This window comes from Elephantulus edwardii, unplaced genomic scaffold (assembly GCF_000299155.1).
Source record: "Elephantulus edwardii isolate Elephantulus edwardi_28Jun2011 unplaced genomic scaffold, EleEdw1.0 scaffold00161, whole genome shotgun sequence".
In the NCBI taxonomy this organism is placed as follows: domain Eukaryota; kingdom Metazoa; phylum Chordata; class Mammalia; order Macroscelidea; family Macroscelididae; genus Elephantulus; species Elephantulus edwardii.
In genome coordinates this window covers 1,804,954-1,830,007 of record NW_006399911.1, presented here as the reverse complement: position 1 = coordinate 1,830,007, position 25,054 = coordinate 1,804,954, and the positions used below count along the sequence as shown (strand labels likewise).

The 25,054-nt window shown below is 40.6% G+C and overlaps 1 protein-coding gene across 1 annotated transcript in view; it reads right to left on the bottom strand.

Moving 5' to 3' along the window:
* Positions 1–21,510, bottom strand: part of RHEB (Ras homolog enriched in brain) — a 59,961-nt gene extending 38,451 nt beyond the window's left edge. Inside the window, exon 1 of the mRNA XM_006895139.1 lies at positions 21,446–21,510. Within this exon, the coding sequence (XP_006895201.1) occupies positions 21,446–21,497 (52 nt within the window). The 5' untranslated portion in view covers positions 21,498–21,510. The remainder of the gene's footprint in view (positions 1–21,445) is intronic.
* Between the last annotated feature and the right edge of the window lie 3,544 nt (positions 21,511–25,054).

The following is a 25,054-nucleotide window of genomic DNA, read 5'->3' as shown; positions in this document are numbered from 1 at the left end:
GTAAAAGACATCATGCTGGGAAATGTGGAAGGTTTGAAAAAGAAAACAAGACTATCAAGAAGACAGAGTGCACGGTTAACTATAATAACAGACTTGAGGATGGATGGTGCAGAATAGGGCATGGTTTAGACCTGCTGCCCCTAAGCTGTAATGAGCTGCAGTCCATTGGACAGCATCTAACAAGCATATCCTTACAACGTTTTTGCATCAAAACCCTTTCCATCTCCTTAAGCATAAGAATTCTTCGCATTTTCACTTATAATTATGTAATTCTTTGAAACATTTTTTTTGTTTTTTTACACTTTAACAGAGTTCCTCAGTATAAAGGCAGATCTAACTCAATTACTGCTCCCTTGACCATTTCTCAGAAACCATTCTGACAACTATGAGATATCATATCACCCCTGTCAATAGCCAATATCAACAAGGAAGCAAACAACAAATGCTGGTAAGCTTGTGGAGAAACTGGAAATCGTATTCACTGGGAGAGAGGCAGTATGGTGCTTTCTCAAAAAGTTGGAAATAAAAATATCATTGACCCAGCAATTCCATTACTAGGAATACACCCTAAAGAAACCAGAACTGCCACCCAAACAGATATATGCACACCTATGTTTATTACTGCATTACTCACAATAGCAAAAAGATGGAAACAACCCAAGTGCCCATCAACAAATGAATGGATAGAGAAGCTGTGGTATATTCACACACAATGGAAAAAATGTGTATATTCACACAGCACTGAAAAACAAGGGACTCGTAAAATATTATACAAAATGAGTGACTCTGAAGGACATTATGCTGAGTAAAACATCTCACAAAAGGACAAATAATACACAATGCCTCTGTTATAAAACAGGACTGACATTGAGGGTTGGGGGGAAATAAAGAAAAGAGGGAGAAAATAATGAACATTGCACTGGAACAGATGAGGAAAAGAACTGTTTAAAAGGAATATGTGATTAGGCATTATTTGCATAACAGTCCAGAATAAGAGGTGCACAGCAAGGTGGACTGGGGTGGGGGGGTAGGGAGGAAAATGTTCAACAATGAATGAATGGAAATTCAAATTTTCTGTAAACTTTTGCCAAACTTACAAAAATTGTTAAAAAAAAAGAAAGAAAGAAAAGAAACCATTCCGGACTGTGATACAGTGCCAATGACTGTGATAGATAGGTGCCAATGAAATGTAACTGTGGTGGTCAGTGACCCTCAGAAAAATACCTCAAAAATGCCTGTTCACAACATCCTAGATCTCTATTTAGGGAGTTCCAATGGCCTAGAAATAAAGAATTGTTTTGTGAATCCTAAAGGTACAGAGTTCGAATCCTCTAGCTGCTCCATGGAAGAAAGATGGACAATCTCCTCCCACACTCTGAAAAGCTACTGGAGGATCACCTGAGTGGGTTTCAACTCAAAATTCAACAGGTGCATAATCACCACCACCAAAACCTATCTGTATTACAGAGTAGTTTGGAATTGTTCCAAGAAACAAATCCTTTCAACCCTCACTGCTAGCTAATGCCTTTTCAATTTCAAAGGATGGCCTTCCTAGCAACCCCATGAAGAGAACACTTTTCTAAATGATACATAGTCACTTTATTTGCACAATCTTGTAGAATATAAACCAACCCTGTAATGTATGTAAAACAGACCAATCAATCAAAGGGCAGGCTGAAGCCAAGCAGACAAAAAGTACAAACCATCAAGTTGTTTATAACTCCTAGGAAATAGCAATCTATTCCAACAACATAGAACAAATTCTCTGGGGGTGGGAGGGGAGTAGAACACTAGGACATTCAAGATGGGGGGGGGGGGAATCTCTCAAGCTCATTTTCTAAAGAGCCAACAAAAAAGAACTTCTTTCACCACCACAGAGGTACACATAAGGAACTCATGTTTGCTTCTTGATTAAAATATGCATACCCATTCCTACACCTCCAGTCAAATGAGAGTATATGATGCAGATAACCTGTCTGAATTGTCTACAAGTAGTACAAGAGTTAACACAGCTTTAATTTACAAAAAACATGCATGACCTCACTTGTTCCTAGTGGTTAAACAGAGCTAACATCACATCATTCATTCTTACATTCACTTTCACTTTATTTCTCCCTCATTCAAATACTTATTGGGTGCCTAATACGCCAAGCAATATGCTACCAGATGTATCCCACTGAGAAAAATAAACAGGAGGAAAAGAGAAAATTCACGTTTACAAGCAAAAAATGGTTTTTACATCTTTAAATGATTCCAGAAAATACCAAAAGACTATTTCATGACACATGTAAAACAGATGGAATCCAAATTTCAGTGTTCATAAATAAACATTTATTGGAACACAGCCACAGCCATTCATTTATATACTGTTTTTGGCCGCTCTCAGGCTACTAAACCAGAATTGAGTCACTGTAAGATGGACTATAATACACTACAAATTCCAAAATATTTACTAAGAGGCCACTTAAGGAAAATACTGGCCAAAAGAAGTCATCTCATTTGTTTAATGATCAAGTGAAGGGTTCACTTAAAACCCTTCAGTTATTTTTCATTGTTTATAAAGGAAAAGTTAACAACTTTACAACATGTAATCTTTACAAAATCACACTTGGTAAGTACACAGGTAAGTCTCAATGTTATCTACCTCACATCTTACCCTTCTGGTCCTCATTCACTAATTCTAGCTATAATGTCTTCTCTTCACTCTCTGAACTCTTTTCATCTCCTGATGCTGTTCCCATCTATTAAAGTGTTCTCTGGTCTCCCTCCACCTCAATCTTGCCACTCTTGCCTTGGATAATTCTAGCTTGATTAACAATTTCTTGGGGACAATTCTCCTATCACACAAACCATATATTAGCTCATCTTGTGATTATTTCTCTTCAAGAACTAATCCCAACTGTATTTAAATTATTTACAAAGTATAGGATTAAAGAGGGTGCTGTGTAAGAAAAAAATAAAAAAAATAAACAAAAAAAAAGGAAAAAGAAAAAAAAAAGAGGGTGCTGTGATGGTTTGGTGGTAAGAAACAATACTGCCAACCCAAAGTTAAGACTCCACCAGCTGCTCTGTGCAAGAAAGATGAGCAGTCTCCTTCTGTGCAATTTACTGCCTCTAAAAATCTGCTAGAGTCAGCTATGAATCGTTTTGACTGAACCGCACTCAACAACAACAGGATTTATGTGTTCAGGCAAAACACAAACAGAGGCTATACACATGGATTTCACCTGATGGTATGCCTAGGAATCAAATTAATTACATTTGTTGAAAGAATCGCTGGAGAAGCTCAGTATCAGCTGTGAAAACCAGGCCACCAACTACTCATATGCAAGTTCAAGCTGAAGTTGAAGAAAATGAAATCAAATCCACAGGAACCAAAATCTGACCTTAAGTTTCTCCCATCTGAATTTCAAAACCATCTCAGGTACAGGTTTGAGGCCTTGAGCACCAATGACCGTAGACTAAATCAACTGTGGGAGGATATCAAGAATATTGTCCATGAAGAAAGGCTGAAGATGAAGAAAAGACCAAGATGGATGTCAGAGGAGACTGAATATTGCATCAGAGCACAGAGAAGCCAAAGCTAAAGGAAGAAATAGAGAAATTAAAGAGCTGCACATAAAATTTCAAACGGCAACTTGGAACGACAAAGCAAGATACTACAATGAAATGTGCAAAGAGCTGGAGTTAGAAAATCAAAAGGTCTGTACTCAGCATTTCTTAAGCTGAAGGAACTGAAAAACAAATTCAAGCCATGAGTGGCAATACTTAAGGATGCTTCGGGCCGAATGGTAAGTGATCCAGGAAGCATTAAAAGAAGATGGAGGGAGTATACGGAGTCACAGTACCAGAAGAATTGGCTGATACAGAAGAATTTAATGAAATACTGTATGAGCCTATGGTGATGAAGGAGGAATTTCAAGTTGCTCTGAAAGAAATGGCAAAAAACAAGGCTCCAGGAGTTGACGGCATACCAACTGATATATTTCAACAAACAGATGCTGCCCTAGATGTGCTCACAAAGTTGTGCCAAGAAATAGAGGACAGCTACCTAGCCAACTGACTGGAAGAGAGCTATATCTGTTCCCATCCCAAAGAAAGGTGACCCGACAGAGTGCAGAAATTATCAATGTCATTAATATCACATACAAGCAAGATTCTGCTGAAAATTATCCAAAAATGAATGGAGCAACAAGTCAACAGAGAACTGCCAGATGTACAGGCTGGGTTTAGAAGAGATCATGGTACTAGGTACTAATAAAGATGGATCTTGGCAGAAAGCAGAGAGTACCAAAGGAATGTCTATCTATCTGTGCTTCAATGACTTTGCAAAGGCTTCTGACTGTGTAGATCACAACAAGCTTTGGCTGACTCTTAAGAAGAATGGGAATTTTTTAGGTTTGGTTTCTAAGCATCGAAAAAGAGCAAGGAGACACTGCATGGTTCAAAATGGAGAAGGGCATCCACCAGGGATGTATTCTGTCTCCATACTTTTTCAATTGTATGCAGAATAGATCATCCAGAATGCTGGGCTATACGAGGAAGAATGTGGCATCAGATCGGTAGAAGAGTGTCATCAACAACCTGTGTTATGCAGATGACACAATCCTGCTTGCTGAAAGTGAGAAGAACCTGAAGGGGCTGCTGCAGAAGGTCAAAGACTGCAGCCTTCAATGTGGATTGAAGTTCAACATCAAGAAAACAAACATTCTCACCACTGGGCCAACTGGCAGCATCATGGATGGTGAAGAGACTGGGATAGTTAACAGTTTTAGTTTGCTTAGCTCCACAGACAATGCTCTTGATACCAGCAGCCAGGAAATCAAGAGACAAATTGCATTGGGAAAGTCAACTGTCAGGGACCTCTCAGCTGTCAGGCTGGAGACTAAGGTGCACCTGATATGGGCTATAGTCTTTGCAATTGCATGCTATGTATCAGAGAGCTGGACAATGACAAGGGATGATGGAGAATTGATGCTTTTGAGCTCTGGTGCTGGAGAAGAGTGTTGAATATACCATGGACTGCTAGGAGAACAAACAGGTTTGTCCTGTACAAGGTGAAGCCAGGCTGCTCCTTGGAGGCAAAGATTCTGAAGTTTCGTCTGACATACTTCGGGCATGATACAAGACGGGACTAGTCCTTGGAGAGGGACATCATGTTTGGGAGAGTGGAGGGACGGCACAGGAGAAGACCCTCGATGAGACGGATCGATTCAGTGATTGGGATAGTGGGAGTAGGTATGTCAGAGACAATAAGGTTGGCACAGAATAGAACAGGATTTAGGGCTCTTGTACACAGGGTTGCCCCAAGTCGCAAGTGAGTCCATGGCTCATAACAACAACAAAGTCATGTACAACTCAGCGACCCTACAAATAGATCTAAACCGTGTCCTATCCTGTGCCATCCTCATCCTCTCTCACACACTGGAACCCACTGCTGAAGTCACTGAGTTAGTCCATCTTTTTGAGGGTCTTCTCTTTCACTGATCCTCCACCTTTCCAATTTCCAAGTATGATGTCTCTTTCCAAGGAATAGCCCCTTACCAAGAACATGCCCAAATTATGTGAGACAAAGAGTCACCATCCTTGCCTCTAAGGGGCTGCCCTCTCTCTAAACCAATCTGTTTGTTCTTTTGGCAGTCCATGGTATATATATTCAACGCTCTTCTCTAATGCTACAACTCAAAAGCATCAATTCTTCTTGTCATCTTTAGTCACTGTCCAGCTCTCAGGTGCCTAGCAAGTATTGTAAAGACCGTGTCTCGAATCAGGCACACTTAGTCTTTAAACAGACATCACTGTTCCTCAGTACTTTAGAAGTTCCTGACAACAGACTTTCCTAATTCAATACATTTCTTTTTTCTTTTTAATTTTATACTGGTTTACTTTCAAAGTTTGTATACATTGTTTTTCACTCTGATCTTTCCCCTTTCCTTTACCCATCCCTCCCTCTATCCATCAAATTGTGCAACCCTATGATTAAATACCCCCTCCCCCCCCGACCTTTGTACTCATTCTATAGTAATTCTTTCAATACATTTTTTATTAGAGTGCTGGTACCAAAAGATTGTTAACTGTGGATCCAAGTAGGATGAAATCTTTGACGTCAACCTTTTCTTCATCTATCATGTTGCTGCTTATCGGCCTAGTGGTAAGGAATTTTGCCTTAATATGCTGAGATGTAATCCATATTGCATGACTATTGTCTCTGATCTCCTGCAACAAGCAGGAGTAAGTAAGTAAGGCTTACTTTGAGCAAGTAAGACTGTGTCATTTGCATAACACTGGTCATTACTAAATCTTCCTCCCATCCTAATATCAAATTCTTCTTGATCATGTCCAGCTTCATGAATTATTTGCCAAGGATACACACTCAACAGGTGTAGATAAAAGATATAGCCCTGATACCTATCTTTCTTGATTTTAAACCATGCATTATTTCCTTGCTCTATTTGTTCTTCTTGGTCTAGGCATAGGTTTCATATGAACAAAATTAAGTGTCCTGGGATTCCCTTCTTTTTCTTTCATGAAAAAGCTTTTATTTTCATTTTTTCACTGTTGTACATTTTCTTTTTTCCACCTCCTCCAGCAATGCACCCCTTATTCCAGACTGTTGTCATACTTCCCATTCTTCTTAATGTTAGCCATGGTTTGTTATGATCTCCGTAAGTCAAATGCCTTAGCACTGTTAATAAAAACAAAACCTCTGTAAAAAAAAATAATAAAAATATTAAAAAAAACAAACAAATAGACAATCTTCTGATAGTCTCTGCTTTCACCAGCATCTAAGCCATGGCTTTGTCCCTTTTAAATTGTGGGGGCTTTAGTACAATACTGTAGAATATGGGTTTATTGTTCAAAATGGCTTTCCTAGCCATTAACTGTGACTTTGCAATGTGGATGGGTGGGAATATGGAAATAGGGTGAGTTAGCCTATCCACAAGGAGACTGGCTTGTCTTGAGCCAAAATCCCACCATCATCAAAGAAGCAAGAGAATGCAGAGTGCCCTTCAGGGGGCAGAGATTCTTACACCAGCCAGACCTACAAGAGACCAGCAGCAACAGGAAAACAGAGATCAGACAAGAGAAGGAGCTACCTTGGGACTTCTACCCTGTGGAACCTTGGCTCAAGTTTGCTACAGGACTAGAAGGGCAGCAGGAGAAGCCATAATTGGCAGAACTAAGACTGGAACAGCACATCAACAGAGAACTACCAGAAGTCCAGGCTGGGTTTAGAAGGAGTCGTGGTACTAGAGATATTGTAGCTGATGCTAGATGGATCTTGGCTGAAAGCAGGGAATACCAGAGGAATGTCTATCTGTGTTTCATTGATTATGCAAAGGCATTTGACTGTGTAGATCATAACAAACTATGGCTGACTCTGAGAAGAATGGGAATCCCAGAACATTTAATCGTGCTAATGTGAAACCTATACTTGGACCAGGAGGCAGTTGTCAGAACAGAGCAAGGGAACACTGCATGATTCAAAACTGGGAAAGGCATACGCCAGGAATGCATCCTATCTCCATACCTTTTCAACCTATATGCAGAACAGATTATCCAGGAGGCTGGGCTCTATGAGGAGAAATGTGGGGTCAGGATTGGTGGACGATTTATCAACAATCTGCGTTATGCGGATGACACAACCCTGCTTGCTGAAACTGAAGAGGACCTGAAGCGCCTGCTGCAGAGTGTCAAGGACTGCAGCCTACAATATGGATTGAGGCTCAATGTCAAGAAGACAAAGATTCTCAGCACTGGACCAATTGGCAGCATCAGGATGGATGGTGAAGAGATTGAGATTGTACACAGCTTTAGTTTGCTTGGCTCCACAGTCAACAGTCTTGGCACCAGCAGCCAGGAAATTAAAAGGCGCATTGCCATGGGAAAGTCTGTTGTTAGGGACCTATCCAAAGTACTGAAGAGCAATGGTGTCTCTCTAGAGACTAAGGTGCGTCTGATACAGGCCATGGTCTTCGCAATCACTTGTTATGCATCAGACAGTTGGATAACGACCAAGGAGGATAGAAGGAGAACTGATGCCTTTGAGCTGTGGTGCTGGAGAAGAGTATTGAGAATACCATGGACTGCTAGGAAAACAAACAGCTTTGTCCTGGAAAGGGTTAAACAGGGTGGCTCCTTGGAGGCAAGGATTCTGAGACTCCATCTAACATACTTTGGACATGTTGTGAGGAGAGACCAGTTCTTGGAGAGGGACATCATGCTTGGGAGGGTGGAGGGACGGCGCAGGAGAGGAAGGCCCTCTATGAGGTGGATTGATTCGGTGACTGGGATAATTGGAATGGGAGTGTCAGAGACAGTGTGATTGGTACAGGACAGAGTGGAGTTTAGGGCTGTTGTACATAGGGTCGCTATGAGTCGCAAGCGACTCGACGGCACATAACAACAACAACAAGAGCTTTGTTAACACTGGTCTAAAGCCTGGAGGGAGAAGGCTGAAGGGCTTCTGAGCATGCTTTTAAAGCTGTCAAGACTGAGAAATTGAATTCTGTTGCCAAATGAAATTGTATCCTGTTAATTTTCCTAATAAACTCACAGTCTTGAGTATGATTCTGCCTGCTGTGAGCTACTGCAAAAGATTTTTGGCTTAACAGAGTAGTAGAACAGGTGTTGGGATGAGCAGAAAGAGGTGTAAAAGTGTATGCAGGGACACAAGTCTGACATCATGGGAACGGGTCTGACCCTGTGCATGTTGGTGGAAGCCGTACCCCATCGCGGAATTAGTAAAGGTCAGTTATGGCTGTTCCCACGTGGCCCTTGCTCCTTTTACAAATACTTTTTCTGTCTCCGGGTCCTGTTTTGAAAAAACAGGATTTGAGACCAAGTTTCCCATCCCTGCCACTAATGAGCACCTTAGCTGCACATCTTTCAAGAAGGCTGTTCGTTCTTTTGGCAGCCTAGCAGTCCATGGGATAGTCAATTCAGTAATCTCTTCCAACTCTTATCCCTGACAAATTCTAGCTTCCTGAGGTCTCTCACCCTTCTGATTACCCTTCAGTCAATGATTAATTCTGTAACTTTTCATTACAGATCCAATGATACAAAAATTTTAATGTCTGGCAAAGGAGCCATTTTCACTCATAATATATGCACCTTCATGGTCTAGGTTATCTCCACTCCTCCATAAACCTCTGATTTTTATATAAGCAGACTCTGTGATGTTTTCCTGTGACAGTACTTTGTAGATTTGATTTACTCAAATATTTAATGAATACCTTTTTACTAACAAGTACCACTTTGAAAATCAACCTAGGTTTCTAATAAAACAGCAAGCTAGGCAGACAGCATTCCAGACCTTCTCTACAACTAAGAAACCAGAAAACAAAACCAACAGATACGAATGATAATCCTGAAATGCCAAAGTTCAGAGGAAATGCCAAAGTAATTCAAATAGTGACTAAAGGAAGAAAAGAAAAATAAGAAATAAAGAAAAAGTGAACTGTGAAATGACAAAGAGCAGCCATTTTCAACTTTTTCAAGTGTCTTTCTGATCTGACAGGAAGCTGAGATGGCAGCACTCCTCAAAACAGTGGCTGCCAAATGACAAGACATTATTAACATACTCACGTAATGTTTAAAGAGTCAGTTGAATAGGAGGGCATACTAATTAATATCTATGTACACAATAACAGAGCCCCAAAATATAGCAAGTAAACGGCAAACGAGTTGAAGTAGACAATTCAATCATTTAGAAGACACTTTAACATACCACTTTTGATGAAGAAAAGGACCACCAGAAAGAAACTCAGTGAAGACACAGAACAATACAATTAACCAACTTGATCTCACAGACCATATGGAAATCCAACCACACAAGAACAGAGTATACATTCATTTCCAGAGAACATGGAACATTCACCAGAACAGACATAAGTTGGGCCACAAAGCAAGCCTTGATAAATTTTAAAACATCAAAATATTCAACCATGATAAAAAAGTTTGTGCTTCCTTAGAAAAGTATAAATTGAAATAAAATTTGATCTAGTAATCCTACTACTAGGATACAGAATCCTACAGAAGTAAAGAGCTGTAACTCAAACTCAGGAGCATTATTTATAATAGTAAAGATATGGAAATTATCCAAGTGCCCATCAATGGACAAGTAAACAACTCTTAGTACCTACACACAATAGCATATTACATAAAACTAAATAATAAAGAATTTACTAAGCTCTGCGTAAGAAGGATGACTCTAAAGGATATTATGCTGAGTAAGTCAGTCACAAATGACATTATAGGAGTCCACTATTATAAAAAGCTAGAGACTTTTACAAGCAGAAAGAATCAAGCTTAGATGTTTACCAGGGAGAGGAGAGAAAATGTCTATCAATAATAATAAATGTTACATAGACAGGAAAGACAGAGATGAACAGATGACAATAACTACAACCACAGCAATACAGAGGTTTTTGGTAGATGATATTTCTACATTCATATTAGTATATGCTGTAAATATACCCATGTGTATTTGTACAGCAAGGCAAACAGAGGACAAAGTTATTGCCCTGACCAGAAAAAAGAGAAAAGCAAAGCAAAGGGGTATACAATTAACTTAAAAAAAAGAACCATATGGACCTGAACTTTCACCAGTCAGAGGTAAGAATTAGATGATGTCCAGCAACCACTGCTAACCACTCTAATAGGAAATCATGTAGGTGGTCCTGGATAGTGATCATCCTTGCTATTGCTATGTAGTCAGAACGGACTCAAAGCTAACCTTCCAAGGGTTTTTCAGATGCTGTAAATCATACCAGAGGAAAATGTCCATCTTTCTCACAATAAGCAGGTGGTGGATTCAACTGCTTTTGTGTTGCAGCACAACTCCTTACCGAGGTGCTGTTGAGTTGAGTACAACTCATAGTCATTCTATGAAAAAAAAAAAAAAGATCTAAACCCTGTTCTATCCTGTGACATCTTCACACTTCCTAACACACAAGAGCCCAATGCAGCAGTCACCATGTCATTTCACCTGACTGAGGGTCTCTCTGTCGACCGTTCACCCTTCCCAGCATCATGTTCCTCCCCTCACTCCTAGCAACATGCCCAAAGTATGTGAGGCAAAGCCTCATCCTTTTTGCCTCCATAGAGCACTCTGGCTGCACCCTCTCCAAGACATATCTGTCTGTTCTCTTGGCCACCTATGAGATGTTCAATCCTCTTCTCCAACACCACAGCCCAAAGATGTCAATTCTGTCAACTTTATACACTGTCCAGCTCTCAGATGTATATGTAAGTGATCAAAAAGACTATGGCCTGAATCAGACACACCTAAGTCCTCAAACTGACATCATTACTCCTCAATAATTTGGAGAAGTCCCTAGTAAGCAACAAAACAAAAATGTAAATATAACCAGGCTTACCAGTTCAACAGAGACTGAAGTCGTCTGAAGACTATGACCCTTAGTTATCCTTTGAAATTGGAACAAAATTCACCTTTGTGGCTCAATTGTCAGCAAAACAATAGAGTGAACATTAAACAACAACAAAAAAAGAGTGAAATACAGTGCACAATAATATAAGGGAGGCACTCATTCCTTATAATTATCGATGACATAAATTTTAAAAGGCAGCTTTATTTACCCAACCATAAAGCTCAGAAGGCAGTAAGACAGAAGGATTAATGGAAATGAGTCATGGGTAAGAGGTGGGAAGAATAAAGTTAAACTGTATTTGAATTAAATATTATAAAGCGCAATGTCTACAAACAGATGAATGAAAAAATGGATTTACTTTGTAAACTTTCACTAAAAGAACCCCAAAATTCAAGGTGCAACTTTTAAACAATAAATTCCACTAATTCAAATTCTTTTAGGGGCTTGAGATCCCTTTGCACAACCTAGACTCTTTCCCCAGAACAGAATATATATATTTCAGGAGCTCGAATTTTCTGGAAAAATAATCTCGATCCCACAGTCTGTCTATTCACATTTGTAGCTTGTATTTTTGCAATCCTCTTTTCTCGTCAGTAGGTGATCTAATTACTTTAGTGATGGTCTGGTCCAAACTTTTGGCAAGTCTCATATACCATGAAATGCATATACTCTAAGTTGAAAGCCACAACAGTGAACCCTATAAAAAAAAATGAAAACTCCTGAGACCCCGTAAAAGCAGATAATGGCAAGTTCTGACCCTGAGAGGATTCACTGTAGTAGTATCAGGCATTCCTATCAAGCTGGGTCAAAAATTCCTTCTACCACCACTGAAGGAATTTCCTACTAAAGGAATCTGAACATTTCTTGCTATTAGCTGCAGAGTCCTCATGGCCCAATGTGTGTAAAACAGATCTCCTTGACAGGATGTTAAAGGTTACAACCATCAGAAGATTGCCAAGTCTTACTTCTGTGGTGCCTCAAGGTGGGTGGGTCTGAACCACTGCTAATATCCAGGGACTCCTTTGTTATGGAACGTGCCTCCACCTTGATGTTAAGAGTTAAATTTCTGATTCATGTTTTTATTCAACTACTTATATAAATTATGAATGATAGAAGATATGTATTTCAAAATTACTCTTAAAATACCAGATGAAATTTAGGCTTTAAAACTAGCAAAGATGTACATAGATCTAAGACATACACCTACAAGTGTTTTCACTGTGTAAAACTAAATTAACTGTAAAAATCATCATTTTCATTCCTGTGTCACAAATTATTTATTATACAGGCATGTAGCTAACATTCAATTTTTAATCTTGCAAGAATCAGCATCATAAATATTGTTAAAAATGTCAATTTCTATGGTAGAAGACTAAGGAGTCTTTTTGCAAACAAGGACAGAATAAAAGGGCAGGGGAAGGGAAAGAGGACAGGAGGATGCTCTATTATGGTTAAAGCATAAAAAAGCATAAACTCAACAGAAGCAAAAAGACAGAGACAAATCAAGCAGGACTTATATTAGTTAATTTTGCAGTAAATCACCCTGCTTTAAATGGCCAGTGGGGCTCAATACAATAATCCTGCTTGTACTTTTATAAACTAACATAAATTTGGATCTCAAATTCCAATCAGCTGCATTTTTTTAAAATATTCCTGGAAGGGAAGAAGCAACATGGAGGAAACGAGTGACCTGAGCCAGCCCCATGAGCCACCTCAATAAGCTCAAGAGTGACATGACCCTGCAGGAGCTGCAGGAGCAGAAAGGGAGTTGAACACAGGCTGCTCTCCGTGCTCACACAACTGGTAAACAACACGCAAAATGCTCATCAACAAGAAGCTCTGGGGCCACGTGATGGCCTTCAACAGGCACCACAATATGATGCTGGAGAATGTGAAGATGATGTGGACTGATGTCCCCAAGAGCTGCAAGGGCAAGAAGCCCAGCCTGTCAGTAAGGACCCCTACATCTCCAAGATATTCCTGTGTGGGGACTTGGTCACTATGGTCCTGTGGAACTCGCTCATCACTGGCATGTCAGGCCGTTCCCTTCTCTACAGCCCTGCCCCACAGCCACCTCCTGCCTCTGGCCACCCCTCATATACCTGCCCTGTGTTAGGAATAATAAAGTCCCCGTGTGGTTTTATTCTACTGGGGGTGAGGGCAATCTCAAGTCCAAAGCACACTTTAAAAAAGTAACCCATCGGGGGCCTTGTTGTTTGAGAGATCAAGTTGTATTTCTAAATCAAGTAATCTGTGTTAAAAGTACCTATTAATTTGCATTTTGATGTATTCTGAGTTATCAGTTTAAGACAGACTAAGGGTAATAAACTATCAATTATTTATACATCAAGTTCTAGGTTGTTCAAATAATAACTAATTCCTATTCACTCATGGGCCATATTAAAGTTATGGACTCTTCACCCTAAATTCTAAACTAACAGATGAGTTGTACACTTACGACTTACATAATCACAGTAGAGGCAAATGTGAATTTTGTGATAAAGATGGCATTTCCACATTCCTCACTCTCCCTTTAAACTTGGTACCCACACTCTAAAACTCTATTATTAGGGTACGTGTTCAAGAATGTAGTCTTATTAATCTTTAGGAGTCACATAGCCATCTAGTCAAAAGATGATTCACCCAAAATTTTACCACAATCAGAGGCAAAGTCAACAAGTATTTCAATGTTCTAACTCACAAATTTTTCCAAGGTGCTAAAGAGCCATAATGTCAGTCTAGAGATTAAGGTGTGCCTGATTCAGGCTATGGCCTTCATAATTACTTGCTATGCATGAGAGAGATGGACAGCAACTAAAAATGACAGAAGAATTATTGATGCCTTTGAGTTGTGGTATTACTAAAGAGAAGTCTTGAACATACCATGGACCGCCAAGAAAACAAATGGGTCTGTCTTGGAGAGGGTGCAACCAAGTTTTTCCTTGAAGGCTAGGATTTTGAAGCTCCATCTCATGTACTTGGGCATGCTGCCAGGAGGGTCCAGTTCTTGGAGAAGGATATCATGCTAATAGGGTAGAGGTACACTGCAGGAGAGGAAGATCCTGGATGAGATGGACTGATACAGTAACTGGGCAATGAGATTAGGAATGCTGGAGTCAAGTGAGACTGCCTTAGGATATGTGAGGGTTCAGAGCTTTTGTACAAAACGTCACTATGAGTCACAGGTGACTTGATGGCAGGCACATAACAAACAACTCACAATCCTTTAAAAAAGCCAAACTCATTGCCATGAGTTAAAACCAACCCAGAGCAGCTGACCTCCAATGGGTTTTCAAAAGCTGTAAATTGCACAGGAAAAAGACTGCCCATCCTTCTCCCAAAGAGCCATTGGTGGATTCCAGACACTTGCCTTTGAGTTGGCAGCTCAACATCCTACTAAACTACACCATGAAAGCTTCCAACCCTTAATATGTAACAGAATCCTTCAGTAGTAACTCACTGCTTCTTCCTCAGAATGAATGGTTTCATTATGTTCCAGCAATGGCCTGCCTGCATAACCCAGCAGCTCCTGACTAGTCCCAACTTCATTTCCTACTCTCATCTCAAGTTCTAGCCATTCCACATCTTTTAACTCTCAACAATGCTAAATTTTCTCTTGCCTAATCATTTTTGTATCTTATAAAGATACAGTCTCTCCTAGGAGGCCTCTTTATGACTGCAGTAACCACATATCTTTGGATAGTATCTAGAATGCAGCAACTCCAGGTTCAATTTTATAAAACAGTAAGTGACAGTATAGCAAGATTATCCACATCACAGTTCAATGAGTCTCAAAGTATTATCTGTAGATATGGAGATACATGAAGGCAAAACTACTTTCATAATACAAAGGTATTTGCCTTTTTCATTCTTTCACATGTATACTAATATATGTAAAACTCCTGGCACCCCTAACATGAATCAATAGAAACAAATTGTACTAGTAGTCCCTGTATTCTTCCTTGCCACTGAAAGGGGGGAAAAGCACCAAATTTTCCATTTTCACTTAACAATGTCCCTGAGAATGCATTAAGAAATATTAATTTTATTATCTGACCCTTAAGCACATTCTAAAAAAAAATTCAGCTTGACAAAATGATGAGTATATACAAAATCACCACTGCATGCTAACGTATGACAGAGGCTGTCTTCAAGAACAACAGTTCTGCAGTGGTCAGAGGAGCTAACTAGTCACTGGAACACAAAGAATAAACTATTTTGAATGTGGGTACTGGCAAACATTTTCCTGAAAATGAAACGAGACTATCACTTCAAACACAAGTGATAATGCAACAAACAATAAAATTCTAGCTCTCAAAAGAAAATGAAAATTTTGGGAAAAATTAGAATTTTAGAGAACACACATGGCAAGTTTAACAACTTCTTAATACTCCTCAGTTTTCTGAGGGGACTGGTCATGATACTAAATATGTGATTTTTAAAACATCTGAGTACTGAAAAAGGTCAACATGTGAAGAGCTGCTTATCAACGAATTTCCCAAAGACCAATAAAAGATGTTACAAAATCAAGCATGGGTAAAGATCCACTTAAAATGCAATACAGGTCAATGGAGCTTAATATAATATGGTGGGGAAAATTCATCAAGATTATTTCAGATTTCATATGGCAACTAATCTTTACAAAACCACTATTAAGGGAATTTTGGTGATTACCAAGGAATACTCATAATTATCTTGAGAAAACCCCAACATTAAAATACTCTTCCTTTTCTAAGAAGGTATCTATCTGTATAAGGATGGAGTTTCTTTATATATTTCATCTAATATAATTTTAAAAAGCAGGTACATGATCTCAGCATTTTTTTAAGTCAATCAAACATTACAAAACATCTTACACAAAATTCCAGTTGCTTTTGTGAGTGACAGAAACTGAGAAATTAACCCTAAAATTCAACATGAAATGTAAAAATCTTCAACAGTCAAATTATGATGAGAAAGAAGAATGTTGAAGGACTTAAAATTTCTGACTCCAAGACCTACCACAAAGACACAGATCAAGATAGTGTGGTACAGGTATGAGGCTAGACATTTATAAAACAGTAGAAATTATTGGAAAGTCAAGAAATATGGCCACTTGATTTTAACAATAAGGAGTGCTGGTATATAACGTGTAAGGTTACTAAATGAAAAGACAGCGGTTAAAATCCACCAGCTGCCCTTGAGAAAAAGACAGGCAATCCACTTCCTTAAATACATAGAGATGCAGATACTCAATGAAAGGCCTGTTAATAGAGTCAGAATCTATACTCTACGGCCATGGGTTTGATGTGGTTTAATTTTGACAGGGGTCCCAAAGCAATTCGATGAGAAAAGGACCAGTTTCAAGAAAATTGTACTGGGATAACTTGACATTCACATGCAAAAGAATATTAGAACTTATATCCCTACCTCATTTGATATTTAAAAAAAAAAAAAAAGATAGTTGGTAATAGAGATAACAAACCTAAATTTAGGAGTTACAATTATAAAGCCAAATAATTAAAAACAAACAACTTAAAAATTTAGGAACAAATCTACATGAACTTGTACTGGGTAACAGTTTCTCAGATGTGTCCTCAAAACACTGATACTGACACATATACAACAATATGAAGGAACCTGAAAATAAGACCCTAAGCAGAAGAAGCCTCAGTTCCCCAAAGGTTACATAATTACATGGTTTTACTTACATGGAACGTCCAGAATAGGCAAATTCATAAAAACAGAAATTAATGGTTGCCAGAGGCTGAGGGAAGAGGATGGGAGGTGATTGTTAAAGAAACAGGTTTTTTCCTAGGGTGCTGAGGGCAAGTATGCTTAGATATTAGCATACATGGACATCAAAGTATAGTATGTGACACTGATGAAGCATAAATACAAGCTCTGTTTATTCTCTAGGACTAAACAATGAAAATGAAGGGAAAAAAACTTGAAAAATTTCATGTTTCAGTATTAAGTTGCTACAAGACTATCTTCCTCACTGTAAGCACACGACAGCATAAATACCTGAACACACAATTTTACTTACTGATAGATTTTCACACATGGCGACATAATGTTTTCACTTTTCTAATGCAATGTGTCAGAAAAAGACAAGATGATTTAAAAGCTGACAATAAATCAGAATACAATCCATGCTATATTGGGAATAAGCAAACATTTAATGATATCTTTCCCAATGACATCTCCAAATGAAAGAATGTAGCTTCCTTAAAACAAAAACATTTTGAGTCATTTTTGTCAAACTGCATTTTAACAAAAGATCTTTGCAGTTGTTTCATTTTTCTCTCATATAGTTCATTCTTATCTGTCCCTTTGCGTTAACCTTAAGGTTTATATATGGCAAACAAGTTTTTTATTATGGTCTATTAGTAAACTAGATGGTCAAAGTTCTTTGTAAAAAACACATCAGATTTTATTTTAAGATAGTTACTTGACACCACAATTTTAACCTGATTAAGTTTAGTTAAATCCTAGCATAGGACTACTTATACTAGAACTAATGTACTATACAGAGAACACAGTTGACAACCAAACAATTCACATAGCTCAACTCAACTGTCTTCTAGCCAGCACTGACTCAGAACCTCCAATGGATTTCTGAGGCTGCAAACTAACTGCCTGAGAGGAGAATGCCCATTTTTCTCCAGCAGAACCACTGGTGGAATCAAAGAGTCACAGAAATGTGGCTTTTGAGTTAGCAGCCCAACTCCCTACAGACTGTTAACACCAGAGTTCCCTAAATAATACAAAGCATTAAGTGTTGTGACTGTTGTGTGACTCTGGGAAGTGATTAGCAGCTGATCCTCCAGCAGTTTTTCAGAGGTAGTTAATTACTTAAGAGGAGACGGCTCATCTTTCTCCCACCAGCAGGTGGATTCAAACTGTGTACCTTTGGGTTGGCAGTGCAGTTCCTAGTGTTCTTAAAAGTTTTTAACAACATAAATGAGAAGTATTTTAAGAAAATTGTATAAGAGAGCCTAAGAGTATACATAATTTTTTTTTACGTGGTATTAGTTCTATCAACATAAAAAAAATCGTGCACAAATTACAAAGCCAAGCACTAAATCAATGATTCATTCACTCACAGAACTGACTCACAGTAAACCCTTTAATGGGTTTTCAGTTGCTGCCTTGTGTGGGAGGAGACTGCCCATCTTTCTCCCACGGAGCAGCTGGTGGATTCAAATCATCTATCTTTAAATTGGTATTACAATTCCTTACGCACTAGTCTACCAGATATGGCTCCAACCCCAATGACAACCTTTAGTAATTGTCTGAAAGTAAACTTCAAAAATATCTCTGGGTGGCATAGTTCAGAGGGAGTTGTGCCACTATTCCAAATCCACTAGCAGCTCTGTAGGAGAAAGATAAGACAGGTAATGTCCTCCTGAACAATATAGAGCCGCTAAAGCCTGCTGGAGAGTTAGCTATGAGTTGGTTCTAACTTGATAGTAATTATGTCAGTGCCTCTACACACACACACACACACACAGAGACAAGACAGAGAGAGAGAGATCCAAATACAGTAAATTTCTGAAGCGTGGCTAGTACATTGAATCAGGAAATTTCTTCTTGTTTGGTGGTGGGGGGGGAGGCACTGACAGTTTAAACTCACCAGAAGGCAAAGGCAGCAGATTGTGTGGCCAAAAGATCAACTGTATAGCCTTGAAAACCTATGAGGAAGAAATGTGCTATCCAATAGGGTAGTTACAAAATGAAAGTGACTTGCCAGCATTGGGTTTTATTGTGGTCTGGGTAATGAAAATGGTTAACCACTCAACTACTGGCCTAGAGGCATTTCAGAAGACCAGCCTAGCAACCAATTTTACACATGTCACAGCCTTGAGAACTAATACAGAAGTTCTCATACATACATGTGGTCACCAAAAGCTGGAATCACCTCCACAGCAACTAACAATAATAAAACTACCATGATACAGAGCACAATTCAAAAGGCGGACAAAGAGAACAGTAGAGAGAGCAGCAAGAGCTGTGTGATTTTTTTTGTTGTTGTTGTTTTAAGATGCTACTGAGTAGAGCATGACTCTTAGCATCTCAATGAGCAGATCTCAGGCCCTGTCCTGTGCCATCTTTATCATCTCTGAAACAAGCCCATAGCTGCAGTCCCCATGTCAATTCGTTTGGCTAAAGGTCTTCCTCTCTTCTGTGGACCTTCCACCTTTCTAGCATGATACCCCTCTCCAAGGAATAGTCTCAACTAGCAACAAGCCCAAAATATATTAGACTTTGTCTATAAGGAGTACTCTGGCTGCACCCTCTTCAAGACATATCTGCTCTTTTGGCTGAAAACCCTATGTGTGAATTGTTGTTGTGTACCATCAAGTGGAAATGATCCATAGCTAACCCTCCAGCAGGTTTTCAGAGTCAGTAATCACACAGAAGACTGCCCTTCTTTCTCCCCCTGAGCACCTGACAGATTCGAACTGTGTGCCTTCAGGACTGGAGTGCAGATTCTTACCACTAAGCCACCAGGGGTCTTAGTGTGTCCTAGGTGTCCAATAAAGGTTAGATCTCTGTTTCCATATTGGCATTTGAGGAGTAGATAGTTTGATGACTTTAAAACCCTCAACTTAATGCCAGGTACAACTAGCTGTTTAGGCTTTTACCTAGTTTTTCTCCATGTTTACTCATAATTTGGCACTGCATCATAACAAAAGAGTCACCCCTATAATGCTTGACACCTGTATTTCTCAGCCTTTGGTTCTTTTCCCATTCTCATGATCCCACTGCCCAAGCACCTCAATATAGAAAGATGATAAAAGGATGAGTAAGCTGCACGTTATAGCCACTCTTTGTCAAAGAGGACAAACACAGCACTGGAGGTGGAAAATGAGGATGAAGAGGTGAAATGCACAGCTAAGGAGTTCCTCTAATGAGCACACAGTTACTAGCTTGCTTATTAGTTATCGTTCCCTCTGCAGTCACTACAGACTTCAAACGCTCCTTTTTCTTAGAAACAAGAAAACATGTCATTTCTTCAGGTTTTTGGTTGTCAAAGACAATGTAAAGCCAATCTGAAACATGACAGGAAGCATTTGTCTTCTGAGATCTGTCGACTCCCCATTTAACCTCAAACTACTTTTATCCCATAAAACGGGAAAGGGTCAGAAATTTTATTATGCTAGTCTTGGGGGGGGTGGGAATAAAACAAAACTTTTGATTACTTCAATAACCTAGTTACCTGGCCTTATTCCCCCTTCTCCTCTAAGAAATATAGGACACCCAAAGACAGATACTTCTTTTTCTCTAACTTCCTATTTTGCCCACTGACAGGTCTAGAGAGCTTCTGAAACGCTATCTTTTAGGTTACATCGGTGGGAAATTTGCCCTCACTAGTCCAAAAATCCTTAAGTCCCTAGCTTTCGATAAAAAGGTTGATCTTCACAACTGACAGAAGGAAAGGTCTCTTTTTTTTGTTAAAATCCCAAATACTTTGAAAAGCAAACAAGTAAAAAGGAATGCTGGCAAAGATCAAGGCACTTTGCACCTAAACAAATAAGAGTGACAGGTGTGACTACTCTCTCCTGCTAGTGTCTCACGGCAGAGTCTACAAGAACAGTAATAATTTTTTAAAAAGAAAATGCTTAAACTTACACCAAAAAAGCCATCTCCTTCCTGCCTGGTACCCCTTCCAGACTGACCCAGCTGCCCACCACACAGCAAGCCCGGTATGTCGCACGGCCACCTCCTACTCCCCGGCCACTCTGCGTCCCCACAGTCGTCCTTTCTCCCCGGTCACTCTTGTGTCCCCACAGGCGGCCAGCCTTCCTCCCCGGGCTCTCTGCGTCCCCACAGTCAGTCTTCCTCCCTGGCCACTCTGTGTCCCCACAGTCAGCCTTCCTCCGCTTCAGGGAGCAACCTGTCCGTGTCCCGAACAGCCATTACCTCCGTTCAAAATGGAGGGCACCGCGGGTCGTCCGGTTACGAAACGCGGTGCGCGGCGCAGCCTGTTCGCCTGCACATGGCGGCACCGGCTCCGAAGTTGGCAGGCCCGACAGGCCTCGGGAGCCCCGCCCGGCGGCACTTACCCACGGACCGGTAGCCCAGGATGGCGATCTTCCGGGACTTGGACTGCGGCATCTTCTCGGCCTCCCAGCCCGGCCCCGAAACCTCACCACCCGCGGTGGTGCCTCGAGCTGCTGCTGCTGCTGGAGTGGACGGCGGCAGCGGCCGCGGGCAGCCACATACAGGGCGCGGCGGCCGAGGCTCTCGCGCGCTTGCCCGCCAGGCCCTCACGCCAACCGCCCGGAACAGACCGAGCGCCCCGCCCCGACGCGCGCACGTGACCGCCCGCCGGCCCCCTCGACTGCCGTCACTGCGCCCTGCCCGCCCCCTCCACCAAGTCCAAGGCTACGTGCGAGGTGCGCTTTACTTTAAAGGGAAAAAAGGGGACGCACAATTTTCCCCAAAAGTCACGACTTAAACTCGCTGCGTCATTACCCTCCCACCAACTTCCGCCGCTCACTAATTACGCCAGCTCTAGCTGAGCGCTGATTGGACTGTCCTTGCCCCGCACGTGGTGATGCAATGGAAGCCCCGTCTCCCATTGGAAACGGCCGAGAGGAGGAACGAGGGGTGTGCCCACAACTTCCCCTGGCAGCCTCAGCCTTGGGGCTAAAAATAAACCCGGCCAGCCAGCACGCCATTGGGCACCTGCGAGCCTGGGAGGCCTGCCTAAACGCCACTGACATCAGTAGATCCTGATTTATCGTGACCCTGTAGGCCAGCGTGCACTGCCTCGTAGGGTTTCCAAAGCTAGAAATCCGTGACAGAAGCAGACTTTTTTCCCTGTGAACCAGCTGGTGGGTTGAAACCACCAACCTTCTGATTAGTAGCCCTGTCCCTTAATCAGAGAAAGAGCTAGGTGGTGCTTGGCGGGAGCAGCGGTGGGCAGGTCTAAAGCTAATGCCTGCACAGCCTTTCGTTGCCATATAGGCGATCTACCATATATTCTTGTATATTTGAAGACGACTTTTCCCTTGGCTTTTTCTTTCCTTTTTTTTGGTAACAATGTTTAAGGCTGAGCTTAAGGTAGTCACTGAACGTCAGAGTTTATTTACTAATCGTATTTGATTAGAATGTTGCGAATATATGTTTAAAAGTGTGCGGTTAGATTGTGATGTCAACTGAACTGAGGGTATCTTCATGCCTTTCAATTAACAGACCTGTTTTGAATACAGCACAACTTTTCATTACAAAGGCTTGTGTGTGTGATAGGATCTCCGGTTGTTTTGTGTTAAGCATAGGATAGATGCTTCCAATTTACTAGCAGTATTTCCTGGAAGAAAAATGGGCAACCTCCTCTGGTGAAAACTTAAAATCTGGGGGATCCGGTACAAAGTGACACCATGACTGGTTTTTTGGATGCAAAACTGGAGACATTAAAGATTGTACATTCAGACATGAAAATGCAGTCTTTCTGAAAGAGGGCTGAAGCTGGGTCACCTAGGTTTTGTTGTTGTTGTTGTTAGGTGCCGTTGAGTCGCCTGGAACCCTATGTATAACGGCTATGAAGCTTGTCCTATCTTGAGCCCATCTCGCTGACTCTTAACTCACCTACGCCCATTACCCCAGTTATTGTATCAGTCCATCTCATCCAGGGTCTTCCTTCCTGCCCTGTCCCTCCACTCTTTCAAGAATGATGTCCTTCTCCAAGGACTGGTCTCTTGGCCACAGGGACTAACCACATACAAAAGTATGTGAGATGGAGCTTCAAAATCCTAACTCCAAGGAGAAACTTGGTTTCACCCTCTCCAAGAAAAACTTTTTGTTTTCTTGTTGGTTCATGGTATGTTCAAGACTCTTCTCCAGCACCACAATTCGAAGGCATCAATTCTTCTTCTATCATCTTTAGTCATTGTCCAACTCTCTGATGCATAGCATGCAATTGCAAAGACGGTGGCCTGGATCAGGCGCACCTTAGTCTCTGGACTGACATTGTTGCTTTTCAGTACTCTGGAGAGGTCCTTGACAGATTTTCCCAATGGAATTTGTCTTTTGATTTCTTGACTGCTGGTGCTAAGAGTGTTGATTGTGGAGCCGAACAAGCAACCTCAATCTCTTCTCTATCAATCTTGGTGCTGACAATTGGCCCAGAGGTGAGAATCTTTGTCTTCTTGATGTTGAGTTTCAAGCCATATTGAAGACTACAGTCCTTGACCTTTTGCAGCAAGTGCTTCAGGTCCTCCTCAGTCTCAGCAAGCAAGGTTGTGTCATCTGCATAACATAGGTTGTTGATGAGTCTTCATCCAGTCCTGATGCCACATTCCTCCTTATAGAACATAGCCTCCCAAATTATATATTCTACATATAGATTGAAAAGGTTTGGAGAGAAGATGTATCCCTGACACCCTCCCTTCCTGTTATTGAACCATGCAGTGTTTCCCTGCTCTTTTCTGACCACTGCTTCCTGGTCCAAGTATAGGTTTCACATAAGCACAATCAAGTGTTCTGGGATTCCCAGAAATTAGGCAGCTAAATTGACACACAACTTTAACAATCACTACTATTTTCTATGAAATTTGTGCAGCCATTGCAACAAATTAATGAAACCAGTAGAGAAATAGAGAGTGCCTGGGAACATGCCTAGTGTCAGAATTAGTAAAATGGTTGAAGAGAGAAGGCAGCCTTGAGCCATGAGGGTCTTGATTCTCTCCTTGTTGAAAAGTTAGAAGTGGTCAGACCTCCCTATGTCATTTTTTTTAACCACTATGTTATTTTTCAAATTAATTTTAATGAAAGTTTACAGAGACTTTGGATTTCCAGTCATTCATTGTTTCACTTTTCTCCCTGCCGAACCTCCTCCCACAGTTCGCTCGTCTCTTAGAAAAGTAAATTTCTTTTATTGTTTTCCAATCCCTCCCCCAAAGTCCACTCCACTATGCAGCCTTCATTCTGGACTCCCGTCATGACAATAATAACTAATCATATATCCCTTTTAAACAGTTCTCTCCCTTATCTGTTTAAATGCAGTATACATAATTAATCCCATCTTTCCCAGTCTTCCCCTAACCCCGATGTCAGTCCCATTTTACAACAGTGGCACTATGCAGTATTTGTCCTTTTGTGACTGAGATAGTTCACTCAGCATAATATCCTCCAGGGTCACCCATTTTGAATAATATTGCATGAGTTCCTTGTTTTTTAATGAAGCATAGTATTCCATTGTGTGACTATACCACAGCTTCTCTATCCATTCATTTTTTGATGGGCACTAAGGTCGTTTCCAACTCTTTGCTATTATGAACAAAGCTGCAATAAATATGGGTGTGCATATATCTGCTTGGATGTCAGTAATGTTATGTTTGGGGTATATTTCCAGTAGTGGAATTGCTGGGTCAAATGGTATTTCTATTTGAAACTTTTTAAGAAATGAGAAAGCACCATACTGCCTTCCATAGTACCACTACGTTATTGCTTAGAAAACTAAATATCCAAAATATGAAGAAAGATTTATTAATCTTTCTGTACCTTTTTTATTATGGAATTTCCCCCCCCTTCTTTGTTGCATGTTTTCCTCCCTCCACTGCCCTTCCTGGATTATGGAATATTTTAAACATGTATGCAGAGCAGATTATCCAGGAGGCTGGGCACTATGAGGAGAATTGTGGCATCAGGATTGGTGGAAGATCTATTAA